Source organism: Thamnophis elegans, chromosome 1, assembly GCF_009769535.1.
Source record: "Thamnophis elegans isolate rThaEle1 chromosome 1, rThaEle1.pri, whole genome shotgun sequence".
In the NCBI taxonomy this organism is placed as follows: Eukaryota; Metazoa; Chordata; class Lepidosauria; order Squamata; family Colubridae; genus Thamnophis; species Thamnophis elegans.
The window spans coordinates 70,632,726-70,654,824 of record NC_045541.1 but is presented as its reverse complement, the minus strand read 5'-3'; the positions used below and the strand labels follow the sequence as shown (position 1 = coordinate 70,654,824).

Below are 22,099 nucleotides of genomic sequence, written 5' to 3'. Positions count from 1 at the left end.
CAAGAGATCCTTCTACCTCTGTATGCTGTACATGCATATGATTGAGATCAGGGAGTTATATCCTTAGTACTTCAATGAATCTATATACTACTAAAACTCTTGTGTTTATCTGTTTGTCTGTTTGTTCCCTCAAGTTAGTTGAAATGGTCCATTAAATTGCAACAATTCTTAAATCGAGGTATTTAAAATCTGCTAACTTAAAAAATATGTTTAAAAAACCTAGGATTCATTTCTCCTGTGAAATTGAAATTTCTACAATATTCAGACCCAATCTACTTGCAAAATTGTAGATGTGGTAACATCCACTCAGTCAAGTGATTGTGATTTCTGATGCTTGCTGCCAGCTTCTCCCAAGGAAACTCAATGGGGAAGCCAGCAGGAAGTTGGAAGTAACTCCTGCTCTCACGGCTTTTTTGCTTACCCATGGTCATTCTGGTCATTTGTTTAGATTAGTAAATACTGATATATTATTGAAGTTCATTTGCCACTACAATTATTTTTCTACTTATGAAAACATACTCTTTTTAGATAGTTATGGGACCATGCAACATTGAGGTAAAACAATATATGGTTGGCTTAGCATTTAATGTTTATTCTGGTTACATCAGACTGCATTATCTTTCTCTCAACAATGGCCCAATGGGTCACAGGTTAGGTTCAACTTGTAAAGGCACATTGCATTAGCTCTAACATTCCATCACTTTTCACTTTTAGCAGAATAGGACCACCATTTCACTACAGATGACAAATGAAGCCCTCCAGGATAGAAGAAGTGTGATAGGAGAAGTCTCCCAAAAGAAAAACTCGGTGTCTGCCGTCCATTTCTTTCTGGTTTTGTGACACTTACGTATATGACTAGGTCACAAGCATCACCTACTCAATAGCTAGGCTTGTGACTCATGCTATACTAAAGACCAAAATTTATAAATAATAAAGTCTGAACCAAGTAGAACACATAGTGGCTAAGAATAATATATGAAGTATGTCACAGATAGGTGGCACTTTTATCTTAGATATTGATCTTCCCTAACAGATTTTAGAAAAGATTGCGCAAATGTAGTGATGGGATGTTTGGAAATGGAAAAGAAAATGTTTCCCAAACCAGAACATCCCGGCATGTTGCAAGCAGCATATGCATACTAGGTGTTCTTTGTGATTGCATTCACATGCATTTTTCCATTTCTTAAGCTAGCAAAACATATGCTGGCATAATCTGTGCAGCCCCAACTCCCAAGCCCAAGTGAGCCTCCATCACAAGATCAAGAACTGCCCTTAAAGTTAAAGAAAAAGATTGGTAGATTTTCCCTGGATTCATCTCCTCTCCTACCAAGCTTAACTTGCCATCAGGAAAAGGAATCATAATCACCTCTTAATATGCATTGAGACAAGTGTGAATAGTGATCTAGGATGGAGGGTTTAGCTAGCTTTAAAGTTACTGGGTTGGTGGCTCACAGATATAGAAGTGCTCCATGCCTGTGCCCAGCCAACTGTTTTTTTTAACACAGGTGACTCCTTTTCAAAATAGTCCAACTGATAGGTCAAAGGAGGATTGCAAGTATTGGAGGTGCTATCTTCCAGTACACAAAGCACTCCTCTGCTGCATCTTTTGACCTGTCAATTAGTGGGGGTAGAGGAATCTGTGGATCTAGCATACTTTAGGGTACTTCTGTAGAAACCTGTATGTCCTGGGTTCCAAATCAAAGTGCCAATGGAGGGCCACGCCCAGCAACCAGAGGGAAAGGGGCTATGTTCACAGCAACCTCCAGCTGTACCATCAACCATGTAACCAAAAAAGCATGAAAATATACAGCTACAACAAAAGTTGTCCCAGAAGGTGGAAAGTATCACTTCAAAATTGGAAGAGCTAAATATAAATTTAAGCTTCTTCTACTGTGAATTAAGGATGAAATAAAAGCAATGTCATGGGGACAGGCCCTTATTTCTTGGTATTTTTACTCTGTAGTTAGAGAGACATTAAGAGCTCTCAGCTAGTCAGATGCTCACATTATGCCACCAAGTTTTTTACAGCTATAGAGATGCAGAAACTCTATAAAAACCATAACTATCCCAAATATTTTTTAATCCATTTCAAGGTGCTAATCTAGGACAGGAGACACAGCTTGAATATATGTCTTAATTTCTTTAAAACAATACCACATAAAATAAGACAGATTCATTATGACAGTACAATTCGTGACGCTCCTTCCTTAGCATGTAGAGTGGTTCCTTGAAGTCTAAAGACATCACTGTGCTTTTCACTTCTGAAGAGAGGCTGGAAAGAGGCAAACATATAAAATTAGGATAAGATTTTATGCTGAACGGAAAAATAAGGATGACATGAATGTGACAATAGTCTCCATTTATGACTTGTGAGATTCCCTCCCCTGCAACATTGATCTGTAGCAAGTTCCTAGAACTTTTCTTGAAAAGAGAAAACGACTTGATGGTTCTGTGTCATTTTGCTGTGTGTTGAGACCAGTGGTCAGTTTCCATTTTTTTTACTACCGGTTCGCTCATGAGTGCGCACAACACTTCTGAGCATGCAGGCAGGTGGCTGGAGCCTCCCGCTGCCGCCACTACCAGTTTTCCCAGTCCGGATCAAACCAACAGAAGCCCACCTCTGGTTGAGAGAGAGAAATATCAAATATCTGCATTTTCTTCTGAAACTGGGAAATCTTGAGTAGACACAGGAGGAACTAAATTGAGCTTTAGTTTCTCAACAGTAGTTGAATTATTAAACTCATACAGTGTACTACTATAATCTTACATATCTTAACCTGATAATACCGTCATATTTTGCCCTGCTTTTGGAGTGCCTAAAAGTGCAATGGACCAAGTTACTTACTTAATTGGGGACAGCTGTCTGATGAAGAGCAGCAAAGCGCCGATCATGGGGAGAATCGCGATAGAATGGGTCAACAGTTGTGATCGTCCTATAACGGCAGAAGGCAAGCAGGGGGGGAGATAAATAAAAGAGGGTAGAAGGCACCTGAGGGAAAGAGATGAAATGGCAACAGGCACCAGAAATGACTTGATGGAGCAAAAGAAAAAGAAACAGCCCTGCCCCTATGATGTCACCTGCCAACATGGGGATGAACAGTCCTCAAGGTTTCTGTAGCATTAGGATCACTTCCTAAGCCAGTTCCGTGATTGTTCGTAGCAAAGCCACCTGCTTGTTGAGGCTGGATACCCCCTCGGGTCCAGCCCTCCCTGTCCACTCCCTTTGAAATGGTTTCATAAAACCTGATAAAGAGAAAGATGATTAATGCCTGGAAGATCCAGCAACTGCTTCTTGTGATCTCACAAATAGAAATCAGAGATACTGTATGTCTTTACTATGGCACTGCTTGCCTCTGGCACTGCAGACTTGCAGTTTGAGAGCTTACACTAGGGTACGAATATTTGTTTTTCTACAAATAGCAGGCCCACTATTTTTTCTGCCCTCTCCTCCCACTATCCATCCTCCAAAGTCCTTGCTTCAAATAACTTGACCCATACAGATAAAAGAATCCTATACAGATAGGAAAAAAATATGCTTTAAGAGAGCTTTGGAAATTTACTATCTCCCTCCCCCCTCCTAGCATTTTCCTGCAAGTTCAGGGTCTGCTTTTATTGGATCAACCTATTGTGACAGGCGTTGAATGAGCAGAGGGAGAACAAGTGGCCCAAAGTCACCCAGCTGACTTTCATGCCTAAGTCAGAACTAGAACTCGTGGCCTCCTGGTTTCTAGCCTGTTGCCTTAACCAGTAGACCAAACTGACTCCCTGAATGTTACTATCCTAATATGGATGGTAAACTACTACCAAACTCACTTGGAATTATAGCTTGTCAAAAACCTGTTGGGCAGATTTGGGTCATACGCAGGTGTCACATAATTAAGGTTGTTGGTGCTGAATCCCGATGACTCCTATATGGAGAAAGGCATGAAAGCGGAACTAAGGATGCCTCAAAAAAGTGGACAAGAAATATGTGATTATGAAAACAATTCTAAGATCCCCAAATAACTCCCATATTATACATCTGACATACCTTGTTGCCTACATACTCTCGTCCTAGAAGATTGGTTTGTGTTTGAGGCTGTCGAAAAAGGCCTTGGAACTGAGAATGGCTCAGTGGCCCAGATGCTTCTGCATTGGGTGGAGGTCCCTGTGAAAATGAGAACCATAACAAACAAAGGAATTTAAAGGAGTTGGTGAAGTATAGAAGTAAGAAACAACAAAAAAATAGGAATCAGGATAGGAAAGGTAATGGAAGATACATTTATTAAAAAGTATAAGGGAGTTTGGGAAGCCCATGCACAACTAAAAAAGAAGTGGAGAAAAGAGAGGTATCTGTTTGCAGATGCTGATAGGGAAAAATGTAAAAGAACAAACAAAAAGTGGTAATGAAAGCAGTCAGCGAAACATAGCAGATAGAAGAACTACAAACATAAGGATAATTCAAAAATAGCTGTGAAAAATTTTGGACACATTTCTCCTATGTACGAAAGCAGAAGTTCAAAGCAGAGAAAAATGAAATGGGAGGGGGGCTGTTCTGTCAACACAGAGCTGTCACTTACTGAAGAACCAAGGCGAAGATCCTTCTGCCGACTAAATCCAGAGCCCCGCTCAGAGCCTTTGGAAAGGACTGGTAGAAACTCATCCCCCTCTCAGGAAGAAAAAATAAATAAAGATGTGTGTACAGCTATGGTATACATATACAGTGGTAGATTTTGAACAATAAAAATGGAAATAATATTTTTTTCATCCCAGGGGTGGGCTGCTATGGGTTCCTCCAGCTCCCCCATAGCTAACGTTATGGCTGGTTTGGAGAACCTCCAAATCCCATCCCTGGTTGGCCCATTTCACCCCACCCTGCCTTTCCCAGGAGTCTCCACATGGCCCATTTTGGATGCGGGGTAAGTGCAGGGCCCATGCAGAGGCTCGGGCAGGAGGAAAAATGGGCTTTAAGGAAGTTCCGGAAACGGGCCTATTTCTGGCTTTGAGAGCAGGAGGCTCAAGAGGAGCCTCTGGAGCCAGGGAAAGTGCAAATCCTCCCCCCCCCCGGTGCAGGAGGCCAACTAGGCCATGCCCACTATGGCCACACCCACTCAGCAACCGGGTAGAGAAGCCATTGCTGAAATTTTTGAAGCCCATCCCAGATCCAGCCCCATCCACACCAGTAGGTGCACTTCTTACATGTGGAAAAGAAGATGGTAGATAATCTGCCTTCATAATGCTGATTCCAGGATTGCTGTTCTACAAAGCAAAACAAATGAAAACTACTACTTAGACCTAGAGAGAGAGAAACAGATTGGATATAACATACCCTTACTGGGATTTGAACCTGGGCTATATTATTTATTTGTGATAAAAAGCCTATTGGGGTAGGAACTAGCAGACAACATTGGAGGGCCGTAGAGTAGACACATTGGTATAAGGGAAACAAGAGCATTTATAAAAACTTATCAGAAAATAAAAACAAAATCCTACAGGGATTTTGGAATTTTTCTAAAAATGAGGAACAAACATTGTGACTAAGGGTCAATTAAGCAGGATGTTATTTACATTTTCAGAATTCTAATGCACTTTCTTTTAAGGTGAGGTGGCTACATTGCCTTAACATCAAATATGCTATCTCCTAATCTTTTAATAATATTTTTAATGGTGGATTGTTTTTAATATTGTTTATTTTGTTGCTTGTTTGTTGTTTTCTGCCTGAAGTCAGGTTTGCGAAAAGGGCAGCTATGATAGGATGTATAATATACATACAAACCCTGATTGAAGAGAAGACAAATTAGACTGCAGTGTGCAGGGGAAGGCATTAGACGTTTTGCCTTCATCCCTAACATCACTTTTGCCTTTGTCATGTTTCAGAAAAAAGTCACTCACACCACACCTTTTGGCTTTTAAAGAGAAAGCTCTAACGGAAGCCAATCAGGAACACAACAGTTCTAAGACTAAAAATATCTGCTTGCTTGTCTTCTTTTGTCATCATGCTGGTTTATGTATTATCTTGTAGGTCAAAGTGGACATGAATAATTGTTACAACCTCTCAGATTTATGCTTGTGGGCAATAGAATACCATGTCATGGTATACTACTACTCAATAATCTTAGCCCAAGGGTTTAGATGAAGATATCCGGTACTTATCCTTGATTTAAGCATGTCTCTCTTTAAGGTTTCCCTTGCAGCTCACAATCCCTTTTGTACTACAAATCAAAGAACTGCTCTCAACCTCAGTTGGTTTTGCAAAACACTTTCATTAATTCCATGAGGTAAAATAATTCTGTGCCTTACTTTTTCTTTACTTGAAATGTACCCAAATTATCTATTCTAAAAAATATTGTTATATCATATATGTTTTGTTCAAGTTATTTTAATACCATTTTTGTACTCTTTTTATTTTCACCATTATCCATCTGTTGAGATGGATAAAACCTCTTTTACTGGAATGTGAGATTCCTCTTTTCTCTTTTGTTTCACAAATTATCCTGCTCCTATAGTAAACAGGAGTCCTTGCTGGAGATGGTCAAAAGTTAAGATGGTGGCTACAACCATGCCAGGCCCATTTTTATGGGCATTGTGATCTAAAAGGGTAAACTTTGATGATTGTGGAAACCATCTTCATTTTTTTAGCCCTCCCTGCAGACACCAGTGACAGAAAGGGAGCCCATGTATTGAGGGAAAGCAATTGTTGAAACTCAAGAAAAACTGGAGAAGAAGGGCACCATTTTGCCAAGTCTGCTTTGCAGCATCTTTAATATGATGCTTCATCTGCCCCTTGGGAAGAACAGCAGAAGAAACCAAAGCTACTGTGAGGACCTGAGATGCTAGTTTCTCCACAATGGGGTTAGCAAGGCAGCCTTCAGTAAATCCTGATTCTTCTTTGGCTCCAATTGTTTTGTTTTGCAGGAAATCTGTATGGAGAGAAAAATAAAGATGTCCACTGAGGGGGGGGGGAGGAGCATATGCAGTAAATGACTTCAAAAACATCTTGGGAAGCTGGACTGATCTGTTCAGTTCTCACAAATTAACACCAGTGAGTCATGCAAAACCTTGTGAGAGCCCTAGCTTTGAATATTAAGTTTAAAAGGGCTTAAATTGCTTATAGTACTAACCTTTTCTGGATGCTTTTTCTTTTCAATTGCTATTCAGAGGTTTACTTTTTCTCTGATTCTGGAGGGGATGCCTAGCCAATTGTGATTAAAATTGCTTCATTTTCTATATAAACTTATTGTAACAGAAGCCATTATAATTTGCTATTTCCTCAAGCTCCTTTCATCTTACTCAACAGTGAAATCAAGGAAGGGAAGAGGGAGATTCTTATCTCAGTGATTAATTATGTGACATCAAGTTGGTATCAACTCTTAGTGACCTCATAGATAGACCTTCTCCAGGATAATCTGTCCACACCTAACCCTTCAATCTTCCAATAGTATATCAACTGCTATTGTACATATTTCACCCATTGACCTTGCTACCGATTGTCTTCTTCTTCCTCCCATTTTTACCAGCATTGTGGGTTCTTCAAGGAAATTGGATCTTTGGGCCAAAGATAACATAATGGACCAAAATATTATAATTTGAACTTAGTCACTTGTGCTTCAAGTAAGAATTCCGCATTGATTTATTGTATGAATGATTTGTTTTTGTGGCGCTCCATAGGATTCTGAAAAGTCTTCCCCAAAGTTCAAACGCCTCAATACTTTCTCTGTACTGTTTTTTCAAAGTCCAACATTTATCATGGGGAAACCATTGCCTGCTGGTTATGATCTTTGTAGATGCAGAATATCGTGGCAAGTTAATTCCTTCTGAATTTGGAGAAATTTTGGAAGACTTTTCTTATATTTCTAAATCTGTTTCATCTCTGATGTCTTCACAGATGTTGTTATAATACTGTTTGGGTTTTCTAACAGCTGTGTTAGAAATTCTCTGTTGAGATTCTTTCCAATATCTTTGCTGTCTTCTCTTGTTACAAGAGAAATATTTCTGCTGTATTGTCTTCTGACTGAAAGCATCTACTTCCAGTACATTTCAAGTGCTGATACCTAAGATAGATTTCTGTTGTGACCCAGCAGGAGCCATTGGAGCTGCAAATAGACTCCGACAGCGAGGGGCCCTATGAGTCAGCTCTGGAAGATTTGGAGGACCCTCGACAGGGTTCAGACTCCAAGCAGGATCCAGAGAGGCTGGTTGGCCACTAGGAGGTGCCTGAGGTGTGGAGCAATGGTGAAAGCCAAAGGGAGTTGGTCCCGGTCACCAAACAAAGGCGGGCAGATAAACGTGGAGAGCAACTATGCAGATATAGAAGATAATTGGACCCAGGTGGTTGTAATTAGGCTCCTCCCAAGAGAGTATATAAGGAGAGACTTTGGGAGGAGGCTGTTTGCAGGATTCAACTAATATACCAACGCTGGAGAAGCTCTCGAGTGTATTTCTTATCTTGGAAGTCTGGATTGCTGCCCAGGTCTTGTCAGTGTATTAATTTACTGTGAATAAATTGTCTAGCAGTAATCTTGTCTTGGAGTGCCTCGGCGTAGGGAGGGGAGGTCAGAACAGATTTCATATTTCATTGTGTTAAGCTTTCTTATGTTCATGCTACTTACATTCCATGTTGCCACCATAATTTGGTCTTTACAGCTTTGGATTTTCTTTTTTTGCATGGCTGCATCATCAAATAGACATCTCAAAGGCTTTAATTGAAGTACATCACACCTGAATGCCATCTGAGATACCCAAGATCCAGCACTTTTTTATAAATCGCTTTCATCATGTCTATCCATGGAATTATCTTGGCAAAATATAAGCATGCTAAAATGTAGGAGTGCCTTATCATTGTTGTTATCGCTAAAGTAACCATTGCCTCCAACATCTTATATCACTGCTGCCTGATATAATCCCTGGCTTGTTTTAGTTGATCCGCTGGGATGACCTTTACACCTGCTAAAAGTACACACTTGTCTTCTATACTTCTTGTTAGATATTCCCCCCCACTGACAGTGGTTTCCACCAAGGTCCTCTGTTCCAGCAGGAACAGAGGTTTAAGCCCATTGGTCAAAGGGTCTGACAGATACCTTTAAAAGGGCTGCTGTCCAACCCTTCCTCAGCCAGATGTTTATCTTACTTGCAATAAAGAGCTGCTGTTACTGAAGCCTTTGTGTGCTTCTCCATTACCCGATCTAACACTTCTGATGTTCCTCGTTCTATCCTCTCGGTACTTTTCTGCCTTACCATTTTAAGGCAGCAAAACAGGATCTCGGAGAGATGGAGCTGTTCCAAAGTAAGCTGATGCAGAATAAGCCAGTGAAAGGCAATCCTGGAGGGCCAAAGACGCAGCTAAAGCAAAATTGTGAAGCTCAGGGGTGACCTTCAAAAATTTCAGCAACAGGTTCTCTGCCCTTGCTATGGTGGGCATGACCTAGTCGGCCTCCTGCACCATGGCAGGAGGGGGAGCATTTTCACCTTCCTCTGGTTCTGAAGGCTTTCCTCAAGCCTGTGGGAGGCCGAAAACTGCCTCCCCTGGGCTCCAGGGGCCTTCTGGGAGGCCTGTTTTTTCCCCTCCCTGAGCCTCCATGTGGGTTCTGCACTTACCTTGCATCCAAAATGGGCTGCATGGAGACTCCTGGGAGGGGAGCGGGGTGGACTGGGCCAGCTGGGGTGGGATTTGGAGGTTCTCCCGAACCCAGGTGAACCCATAGCAGCCTACCCCTGGTTTAGCTATTCCAACTTAAGAATTAAATGTGACATATAGTGTTTTGTGGATCTACAGTATTTCAGGTATACTGATATAAAACCACCGTGGGTAGTTTCAGATGTTGTGATAATCCAAGTCCCCCCGCCCAAAAAAATCAAATTATGCTTTAATGCATAATAATAGCATAAATCTAGCAACTATTATGTTGCATTACATGCATAGAAATTATACCTGGTTGCCCTGGAATATTGAAGCGGTACTTAGAGCCGTACTCCGTGGACATGAACTGAGGTCCCTATAAATACAACAAAGAAGAAGACCATGTTCTCTGGAATTAACCCACCCTTATCTTCTCAATATATTTTCAGTCTCGCTAAGCTACATCCCATCCACCTTTCTCTCTGTGAATAAACCAGTTATTCTTGCTATATTTCATTAGTTCTCTTGCTCTTTTAGAAAACATTGCCCTTTCTCCTCAGCTGCCTTTCATGTCTGGATTTCATGTCTAATTCCTTTGCAATGCCAGCTGTTATTTCTATAAATCACTACTCAAAGCTCATATTTTCTATGGTGTCTTTGACACAACCTCTTAGTCGAATTCTCAGCTGTAAGGAAGCCTAAGCAAGTAGTTGGAAGTGTTTAATTTTTATAGCTACTGTTAAGCTTCCAAGTCCAATACTGGTTATAACTTAGAAAGCTAGAGCTTGCTCAAAATGTTTTCCTGTTTGAGCAGAGCAACAAATGCCTACCCTGACCAATCTTCTCTTTTTATATTTAAGTGTTGAGTGCCCAGGTTTATCCAAATTGTTCTGACATTTGAGGCAGAAAACCCTATGCTTCTCCTTCAATATCACCACCTTCACCACATATCAAATCCCCGATCCTTTGCTGCCTTCTAATGGCATCTCATTCCAATTATTGGAGCCCACAGACTCACGTGTCTTGCATTTTCCGCTTCAACTGAGCCTTTTCCATATGTATTGTGGAGTGCAGGGACATGTCTGGGCTCCAGCCCTATCATAGCTTCAGCTCCCTGGTTGGCTGTGTCAAAATGTACCTTTTTGACCTGTAATATCAAACCCAGTTGGCATCTGAGAAGAGCAATGAGCTAAAACATAATGGGATGAAGGGAATGGAAATGCTGCTGGACCTGCTCTAGGAAAGGAAGAGAGGAGAAGATCAAGGTAGACCATTCCAAGACATTTTGCTGCATGATAGAAAACACAATGGCATCCAAAGTCCATATTAAGGCAATGAGTTGTGAGCTGCTATCACAAATTTAAATAAATAAATAAATAAATGGCTTATTCAAAAACTGCTCAAGTTCCTTTGGCACCTGGGGCAGAAAATGTACAATTTCTGATAGAGAAACTCCAATACATTTAGATAACTATTTGCTGCCTTTCACGGTATACAAAATCAGTTGCCTGGGGCATATGCTTTCCTCCATTGATAGGACAAGTCTTGAAAGCAATCAGAAAGGCAGAAATGCCAAGAAAACATTTTCTATGTTTCCTTAGCTGAAATTGTGACCTGCATTTTATCTATGGCCAGGTCTTGGTATCAGAAGACAAGAAAGCTGTGAAATAACATATGTTATACCTCTCCATCTCATTCTTTTTTCTATTTCTTATATACTTTAAACAAAGTAGTATGAATTGCAGCATATAACTTTTGAATAAACGTTTAAATCTCTGTTGTAGTGAACATTTTGAAAAATAATGTTATGGTGTTTTTCTAAAAGCCCACAACATAAAAGGTAAATTGCATTTTGCTCTTACAGCAACACTGTAGTAAAATAAGACCATAATTATGAAGCCATTGCATTTGGCAAAACTAGGCATCCATTCTTTTCCTGTCTAGGTAGAATATAAGCAGTTGCATATTTACAGGATAACTGGGTTCTTATTAAAATTATGTCTGGGTGTTTTCAGGGGTCATATTAAGGTACAGGCTTACTCAAATAGCTCTCTTCTATTACAGCAGTTTCACTTGAAATCTTATCTATATTGACTGGATTAAGTTCTAAAATGTGATGATGATTCCTTAATGCCTTAGTATTTATTTATTTTGACAAGAAAGGATGTAGAATGAACTTGGGGAAGGGGCAGGGCAATGAAGTCTCTTACTAACCAGCTAGCCAAGCTATGATTGGCAGTGCCTTCGGTGCACTCGACTCTTGGGGGTGGATAAGTAAGCAAACAAATAAATCTCCTTCCATGTAAACAACTCTGTTTTCATAGAATCCCAATTTAGATCCAGATCTGAAAAAATCAGAACAGTCTGAAACAATATCATCCTGGCTTTAAAAAAAAAGAGTAAGCAAGTTTGTGGAAGATTTAATGTTATAAAACCCTCCTGTGGCCACTTTCAATGATCAGGTGCTCTGCAGGTATATTGGATTTCCCCAGAATCCCATTCATGATTGTTGACCCATTTAGAAGAACCACTCAGAAGACTGTAGTTTTGGTAAATGAGTTTCCCAGATGTTATTTGAGGATGCACATATGGACACTGTTTCTCCTCATGTATACCGAGACGCACACATACATTCAACCTACACAAGTCTCAGATATTTTAGAAATGTTGTCCCATTTATCTATTGTACACACAGTACATTAAAAGTGAACTGAGTAATATATATATATATAGGATTGTGCTATACATAATCATTTGTGCTGCTCCGTTTGCAACATCAGATTTTAACTCTCTTAGTCATCTTTGTTCATTCTGAATCCTGACACATTCTCACCTGATCTTATAAATTTAGCAATTTTGCTTCCACAGTCTTCACCTTGCTTGGCAGTAGAGTGCACTAGATCTTGTGACCATGCAGAGAGAAGCTCAATTATCCAAAGATTCAATATTCCTCCTCTCAATACACACACATTATCTTTCAGCATTGGTCCATATTTACAGTGCAGGGAACCCTAATAGAGTTGGAATGGTCCTTGGAGAACTTCTAGTTTCAACCCCCTGCTTAAGCAGGGAACCCTATACTATTTCAGACAAATTCTTCTCCAATCTCTTCTTAAAAACCTCCAGTGTTGGAGCACCCATAACCTCTAGAGATGAATCATTCCACTGATTAATTGCTCTAATTGCCAGGAAATTTCTCCTTAGGTCCAGGTTGCTTGTCTCTTGATTAGTTTCCATCCATTGCTTCTTGTCCTACCTTCAGGAGCTTTGGAGAATAGATTTCCCCCCCTTCTTTGTGGAAGCCCCTCAAATATAGAAATACTGCTATCATGTCATCCCTAATCCTTTTAATTAAACTAGGTATATCCCATTCCTGATACTGACCCTAAGCCAGTATCAGTGGACATTGTTACTACCATTCTCAGGAAAACATGCATCCACAAGAGAAAGACAGAATGTAAAGTTAGGATACTTACTGTTTTGGTTGTGGGAAAAGTTAGAGGCTTTTCTCGAACATACCCACTGCCTGGCTGATGTACACTCCAGGGAAGAGGATACTTCCCATCAGGGAGCTGAAGGGGCTGGAAATGTGTATTTGTTATGGATTCATAGTTATCTTGAAGGAGTTTCCTATTTAGGCAAGACAATATACAGCTTAAGAACACTTCTGCTTTCCAGCCCAAAAGCATTTTATGAAATTTGCTCATATCCCAGATTTGGAGAAGACTCCTAAAGTTATCATAGACTGTCAAACAAAACAAGCAAACAAGCAAACTAGAGTTCCCATTTAAAGCAAAAGACCAGACTTAAATTATTTCAGATACATTAAACAAAGACCCAGCTTTCTAGAGAAGGCTCTAATGCTGAAAAAGGTAGAAGGAAAGAAAAAGAGCACAATTAGCAACAGATTGGATGGACTTAGTTACAGTGATGATTAAGGTGCCATTGGAAGACCTGAAGGACCATTGTCGTGGAGGAAAATTTATTAATGTGCTTCCTAAGCTCAACAGCAATTTGAGGGCACTTAATAATCAAGGATCTCCAAAAGACAACTGACCAGTGGCAGAGGATATGTGGAAAATGTATATTAGTTACCCAATTGTTCAACATTAGTTCTAAGGGAATTCTAAGAGAACCCTTTGAAAACTCTTGGTTGTCAATCAGCAACTGTTCAACTGTTTCTACTGGCCTCCAATAGAGACTCTCTACAACCACCCTTCTCACCACTCAGTCAAGAAAGCTGCAGGTGAAGATCCTGGACTGGATGACTCAATTCTGGATTTGAAGAATATGGATTTAGAGAATATACTTAAATCTTTTACAAAAGTCTTCTGCAGCAAATGTTTTAGGGATCCCCTGCATGATTGTACTCACAGTTTGCAGACTATGTGAAAAATGCAGTGGTTGATTTTATCCTGATTTTGCCTGAGCATTCCAGCACAAATCAGTGTACCTTGGCCTCATAGTACTTTAGTGTAGAAATACTGTTGGTTGTACAGTTCTGAATTCTGAATCCCACTGACTCAGAGACAATCTACCACATGGGAGAATCCAGACTTTCATTATCTAAAACACTCTGGTTTCATAATATCTACTTTAATGATGTCCTCTTGAGACATATCATTGATTTTACAACCTCAACATTGATGTCCAGATGCAAATAGGTCCATATTAGTCCACTTTCTATATGTAAACAGTTTAAGAGTTTTTCCCATGTTCACCACACATCACTACATTCACTTTTTGAGAACCTGGAGTGATCTCTTTTGCCAACTTAGTAAAAGTCATATGCAGCACACTGCTCTGAATGAGAGTGATCAAATACCCCCTTATCAGGTATCTGTACTCAAGATTGCCTCTGTTTTTGAGAGCACCCATCTCTTACTAGTTTTGGTAATTTAATACGCTTCTCCCAAAGCAGGGTAAACATAGCTGCTTGTGCCCTTTTAGCAAATGGCACCTTCTATTGAAATCATGGTTATTAATTATTATGACTCTGCAGAAGTGAGCAGGAAATTATTTTGGATAATTTCTGCAGAGGGATTGCAAAAGCACTCTTAGAGACAGGCTACAGAAGCCATCTGTTTCAGAAGCAGGTGATGAGGTCTACCTAAGCAGCCCCAGATCTTTGGACAATGATTTCAAATGTTGATGCTCTAAATGCTGATCAAGGTGGGTGTGTTATCTTCTTGAAAAAAATCCAGTTGAGAGCCCAAAACAAATATTAACCAGAAAAAAAATTGAATCCTGTAATGCACTGCCATAGTATAATTTGTAGTGGTGTGGATTATGTTGTACAAAATGTTAGTCGATGGTTATATTTGTAGAAATGTGCTGCAGAAGCAATGTGGTTCGCTTTGGTGGAGGACTTCACATTACTTCATTTCTCCCTGTCTCTCAGCTATTGCTTGCCAAAACAAGAGAGGCTACGCAGGCACTGCAGAGGCAGAAGCTCTTTGGACTCTAACAAGGGAAAACTAGAGAAAACAGTGCTGGTTTTTGCCACAGCTTGCCAAAGCTTCTGGAAAACAATGCTGGAAGGCAGAGGGAATGACCTTGAGGGAGAGGAGGAAGAGCCACTTACCAAGGCAATAGTCAACTGAAAAAGGCTGAACATGGCCAAGAAATTAATGTGAGTAAATGTCTCAGACATTTCCCTAGTTCATACAAAGATAAAGGGAAAGAAGAGTGAAGTACATTCAGACTTCCATTAATCTGGGCATTTTATTATATATTATTATAGGTAGCTTTATAATACAAGTAATATCAATCTTCATGGCATTGGTTTTGTAGTCTAATATATCTTGAAGGGCTGACATTATCCAGAGGAAGCAAGGAGGGTGTCCTCTGTAGTACTCACCAAAACTTTGGCAAGCATTGCCAGAGGAGGCAAGCAGAGTGTCATCTGCCTTACTTGCCAGGTCTGGAGGATGAACAACATCTTTCCCAATAGGTCTTGTCAAAGCTTGGTGAGTATTGCCAGAGTGTGTTGCACAGGAGAGCACAACAAAGCCAGGTGGCTCCTAAGAGTGAAGTGACTCTGTTGCTTCATGAAGCAGTTTCCAGAAAATCTTTATTTATCTAAGTCAAGCACCCCCCAGAAGATTTGCATAGCCCTACAATATCATGACCCCTCTGTCTGCAAAGAGGAAGTAATGGAGGATGAACACGCTGAGTTTGTGGCTGTTCTCTGGTCACAGACTTTGTAGTTGCACTTTCTGGCAACATTAGAGAGACTTCAGAAAAAAGAACCATGCTGATGAAGAGATAGAATTATGAGAGTCTAGACAACCTGTGTCGTTGTTTCAGAGATATTTCCTTGCCTACACAGAGGAATAGGCAAGGATGGATAGATGATGGATGGATGGATGGATGGATGGATGGATGGATGGATGGATGGATGGATAGATAGATAGATAGATAGATAGATAGATAGATAGATAGATAGATAGATAGATAGATAGATAGACAGACAGACAGAGATAGATAGATAGATAGATAGATAGATAGATAGATAGATAGATAGATGGATGGTAGATGGATGGATGGATGGATGGATGGATGGATGGATGGATGGATGAGAGAGAGAGAGAGAGAGAGAGAGAGAGACACTGGTAGATGATAGATAGATGATACATAGATTAAAGAAATGTACTCATGTTATAAAGAGGGTGGCTGAAACATCCCAGTTACTCTCTCTCAATCTGAAACATTGTACTAATTGCCTGAAAAAGGAGATACTGACCCCACAGCTGGATTATCTATTTTATCCAGGTTTGGGTTGTATTGGACAACAGGCCGGTAGTTGCTTTTATATCCTGCTCCAAAATGGAAGCCATTCCGAGGACGAAAGCCTTCCTGACCTGAGGGGGAAAAGGTTTGTCAATATTTTTCTTATTACACTGCCAGCTCAAATCACCTTTCCATCAAAGCACTGTAATAAACTCTAATACAAAACAGCAGCTGAACAAGACTTCTAAATGCTGAAAACATGTTTTGATATCTTCTCAAATGGTTATCACAGGGGGGCTTGATTGCTGCTTCCTCACAAAATGGCAGTCTAGTTGAGAGTGACCATTTTATTTGGTGAATTTGCCCTCTGCCAGCTAGGACCAGCTTACTGTCATCATTTTGTGGGGAGGTCTACAGATTGCATGGGGGGAGGGACTATGTTTGGGATACAGACGTTTGTGAAATAAAGATATTGCAGGTTACTACTTTGCTTTCTGAAGAGGAGGAAAGGGAGAGGGGAGGGGGAAGGGGAAGGGGAAGAAGGAAAGGAAATAAGGGAAGGGAAGGAAATGGAATGAAAGGAAAGGATAGGGAAGCCCAATATAATCATTTAATTAAAGCAAAAGCACCAGTAAAGAGACAAGAAAATAGATAATAGTAATAAGCATTTTAAAATGCAAACTTTTACATATCATTATATGAAATATACATTTATATGATATAACATGGAATGGTTGCTGCATATAATATAATGTGGCAAATTTACATAAGTTTTATTACTTTCATATAGATGTACTGTAGCTTTGATTATATTACTTAATGTTGGTATTTTTCCCATTTCTTCCAAATTTCAAGCATTGCAGTGTATGGATGTAGAAAAAAAAGAGAGCAGCCTATAACAGAAAGATATATAAGAGCAATATACCTAAGAAAGGGACACAGGTTGAACAGTAAAGCAAGAATAATGATGCATGGAAAGCAAATATAACAAGCTGGATCCCACGGAAGTCACTCCTGATCAAATATATTTATAGACTTAGCTGTTAATTCTGTGTATTTCTGGATATAATTCCCAAGCATATTGTTGACGTTTTTAGAACAAATCCTAAAGAATCTCAAATTTGTCCTTTCCTCTCTGCTCATGTGCCACAGTTACCAACTTCTAACTTTTCATCTGGACAGATAAATTATATATTGGACATTCTTGCAATCCAAAGTAAAAAAAGCAAGGTTCAAATTCTAGTTTTTAGATTAATTGAGGAGAATACATTCTTTTCTACATTGCTTAAAGTCTTACCATAAGCTGCCCCATAGCTGGTACAATAGAATTTCATGGGGTCCATACTTCCACCAGAGCTTGTTTTTACATAGGGAGAAACTGCACCTAAGGGGAGACGTCCCATCTTCTCTGTGGATACAGGAAAAGATTTTGTGGTACAAGATTTTCCCGGGGAAATAGTTATCAGAGAAGACTGGCCGCTCATCATTTTGGAGAACTAGAAAGCTTCTGAGTACCAGAAGAAAAAATCAGTTTGGCTTAGGGTTGTATTTATTTAGACTGTTTAGATCTCCTGGAAACAGAGTGAGCTCATACACAACTCTGTGACATCATAGAATCTTAAGATTTAAAGAAAAACTTAATAAAACTGAAGTGGATTGTAATTGAGATACCATAATACAACAAAATGGCCATAGCACTCGGGTTGACAGTATATAGCATAATACTGATTTCATTTATTTGACTATTCAACATCATTTCTATTTCTCCCCAATTGTATGGATGGATGGCTTGCAATAATTACTCCATTTCAGTGGTGGGATTCAAATATTTTTAATACTGGTTCTGTGAGCGTGGCTTGGTGGGCGTGGCATGGCTTGGTGGGAGTGGCAGGGGAAGGATACTGTAAAATCTCCATTCCCTCCCCACTCCAGGGGAAGGTTACTGCAAAATCCCAACTTCCTCCCGATCAGCTGGGACTTGGGAGGCAGAGAATAGATGGGGGCATGGCCAGTCAGAGATGGTATTTACCGGTTCTCCGAACTACTCAAAATTTTCACTACCGGTTCTCCAGAACTGGTCAGAACCTGCTGAATACCACCTCCGCTACATTTAAAGCCATAAACATATAACAGAAATTATAGAATACAATTAATAAATAATCCCAGTGAATAAATTTTAATAACAACTCTCAGTGGGTAAGAAACTGTAGCTTTGCAGAAGATATTCATTTATAATTTCTTCTTAAATGTCTACCCCCTCTGTTTATTTACTTCAAGGGGTGCATTATTCCACAACCCTGAGGCAGTAACAGAAAAGGCATATTTTTTCTTGTCTCCACCTCTTTAACTTCAGAAGGAACAGGAACCCACAGCATTCCTTGCTGTTTTAATCACAAAGGAAAGGTAAATCCAAACTAGAACAAATTATTCCTCAGTAGCCAAGTATCCAAGTCATAAAATGATTTATAGGTAACAACTAGCACCTGGAACTGTATCCAGAAACCTAAAGGTAGCCACTACAATGACCAGAGGAAATGTGTTATCAGCCACATTGAATAGCTGAAATTTTGGAATGTCCCTCAAAGATCAAATAGAGTATGTATTGTAGTAGTCCAAGTACGTGGCAATGAGACCATGAGTAGTTGTAGCCAGCACACTAGCTGAAATTAGGTAAGAATTTATTGGCCATAGTTTTCACTAGCTGTTCCAGCAGAAGCTCAGGGTCCAAGTGAATTGTCAGATGATATACCTATTCTATGAGGGGGAACACAACCCCATCCATTCTAAAAAATAAAATCCCTGAGTTTTGTCTGTTCATTTCCAGTGGTGGAATTCAAAAACTTTTACTACCGGTTCTGTAGGCATGGCTTGGTTGGTGTGGTGTGGCTTGGCGGGCATGGCAGAGGAAGGATACTGTAAAATCTCCATTCCCACCCCACTCCAGGGGAAGGTTACTGCAAAATCCCCATTTCCTCCTGATCAGCTGGAACTTGGGAGGCAGAGAATAGATGGGGTGGGACCAGTCAGAAGAGGTATTTACCAGTTCTCCAAACTACTCAAAATTTCTGCTACCAGTTCTCCAGAACTGGTCAGAACCTGCAGAATACCACTTATGATTCATGCCAAGATAGAGACGTATGGCTGAGTATCATCAGCATAGTGATGATAGTCCAAAGGTGCTTTTTCAGGAGGCGACTGGAGTTTCTTGTTTTTTTTCTTTTGAAGACGTTTTGCTTCTCATCCAAGAAGCTTCTTCAATTCTGACAGGATAGTGGGGAATGGATTTATATTCCTTGCAGACAGTTCATAATCTGCTTCCTTTTAGCAGGTTGTTGAAGCCCTTGGAGTTTTATCTGTGTCCTCAGGGTCACTTGAGTAGTGCTCCTGATTCCTGTAGTCTGCATTTTTTCCCCTGAAAATCCATTCCTACTCCCACATCATTCAAAGGCTGTTTATCCCAAATTGTATAGCTAAAAGTCTGTAAACTATCTTCAAAATAAAAAAAACAATGAAGTACAGTTGCCTCCTGAAAAAATACCTTTGGGACAACCATGACCTGGATGACTGAGAATCTCTACAGACTCATAGTGATATTTTAATAATGATATTTTACCTCAGATCAGCAGGTAACATCTCATGATTTCAAATAGTTGTTAAATAGGATGGTGAAAAAGCTACGGTTGTCCCAAGCACTCCATGGAATAGGCAAAACTTTGATCTTTCTTCCCCCTCAATATTGAGTACAGCCATCAATTTAGGAAGGAGTAGAATCAGTGTAAAATATGTACTTTCAATCCCCTAACCTTCACCCAGGAAGATATTATGGTTGATGTTATCAATAGGTTCTGTGAGATTCCTGTGAATCTAACAGGATCAAAAGGGCAGCATTCCTTCCATCCTGATTCTGTTGCAAGACATTCTTAAGCACTACTAATGGAGTTTCTATCCAAGTTTGAACCTAGAATCCAGAGAATCCACTTCTGCCATGATATTCTGCAAATAAACCCACACTACTTTACTCCAAAGTCTTCTCCCAAAAGAGAAAGATGAAGATGGGGTAGAGATTGTCCAGATTTTCTGGATTTAGGGATCTCCCATTCAGAAAGAGACATAATGCTTCCTTTAGTGCAGAGAGCACTATCTACTCCCATAAAAAGGAATTCATGACTACCCCAATCCAGCTTCCAGGCCTCTCATTAACCAGAAAAGCCAAGATTCCAACTCCTACATGACATAGATTGAGAACCTTGTCATATACTATCAAGAATCTTTCCATTTATTTGGAGTCCACAGCATCAAACATATCAGCATATTCCTGATAACCCACTAGATTAGAACTTAGTTCCATGCTCCTTTTAAAGTTCTCCATAAGTATCATCAAGCACCCAAATCTGATTTTTAAAAGTACTCACAATATGAGTTTTATCAGGCTGTTGGCTCATTTGAATGACATAGTCTTCAAAGGAATTATTGTTAATGTGAGCATATACCAGGTTTTTGTACTGTTTCATTTTTCATTATTTTGTTTGCTTTGCTTTTAATATTGTACAACACCCAAAGTTACTCTGAATTGGGTGGCCTTACAAATCTAATTTATTTATTTATTATCAATAGCTGACCGAAACATTTAGTCTTCCAAATGCTTTGCACAAAGGCCACAATGACTGAAGCAAGTAGTATTGCTAGCCAATCCTCACCCTTAACAGAAGTGTTGGAGAGCAATCTGAAGATATAGTAATTGCCACCCTAATACAAGCTTCTACTATGTTTGGTCAGTTATTTTCATTTTTTTACCATTATCACACTAAAGAGCTCTTCTGCTGTGTCATGTCCTGAAGTTACTTGGTAAATTCAGGAGTATATTACTGAAACCTTCTTATTCTTACTGCAATTACTGGGGTGAAACCAATTGAAATAGGGAGATTTATAAAGGTAAGTCTGTTTATATTTTACTGAGCTTTGTAGAAATAAAATGCACAATTTATAGCTCAGAATTTATAGCTTCAAGTTGATAAGGTAGACCATAACCTACCACTACATAAAGTAGAAGAATGTGGGTTGGACAGCATCACCACCAGATGGATTCGTAACTGGCTGACCAACCGCACTCAACGTGTAGTCCTCAATGGAACTGCATCTACATGGAGGGAAGTATGCAGTGGAATACCCCAAGGCTCTGTTTTAGGCCCAATACTCTTCAACATCTTCATCAATGATTTGGATGAGGGAATAAATGGGGAACTCATCGAATTTGTAGATGACACCAAGCTGGCAGGAATAGTCAACACTCCAGAAGACAGGCTTAAGATACAGAAGGATCTTGACAAACTTGAACATTGGGCACTATCTAATAAAATGAAATTCAATTGTGAAAATAATAAAGGTTTTACATTTAAGCAAGAAAAATGAAATGCATAGGTATAGTATAGGTGGTACCTTGCTCAATAGTAGTAACTGTGAGAGGGATCTTGGAGTCCTTGTGGACAACCATTTAAATGTGAGCCAGCAGTGTGCAGCAGCTGCCAAAAAAGCCAACACAGTTCTAGGCTACATAAACAGAGGGATAGAATCAAGATCACGTGAAGTGTTAATACCACTTTATAATGTCTTGGTAAGGCCACACTTGGAATACTGCATTCAGTTTTGGTCGCCACAATGTAGAAAAGATGTGGAGACTCTAGAAAAAGTGCAGAGAAGAGCAACAAAGATGATTAGGGGACTGGAGACTAAAACATATGAGAACGGTTGCAGGAACTGGGTATGTCTAGTTTA

General features: G+C 39.8%; 1 protein-coding gene across 1 annotated transcript; it reads right to left on the bottom strand.

The window, feature by feature from the left end:
* Positions 1-1,989: 1,989 nt before the first annotated feature.
* PPP1R32 (protein phosphatase 1 regulatory subunit 32) lies at positions 1,990-17,814 on the bottom strand. Its single transcript, XM_032229621.1, has 13 exons — positions 17,625-17,814; positions 16,341-16,458; positions 13,072-13,225; positions 10,614-10,742; positions 9,908-9,971; positions 6,805-6,899; positions 5,179-5,238; positions 4,560-4,646; positions 4,031-4,147; positions 3,814-3,908; positions 3,079-3,243; positions 2,846-2,933; positions 1,990-2,272 (listed from the first exon to the last, which is right to left on the bottom strand). Exons 1-12 carry the CDS (start codon positions 17,812-17,814, stop codon positions 2,846-2,848), a joined length of 1,362 nt encoding a protein of 453 aa, XP_032085512.1. The 3' UTR covers positions 1,990-2,272.
* Between the last annotated feature and the right edge of the window lie 4,285 nt (positions 17,815-22,099).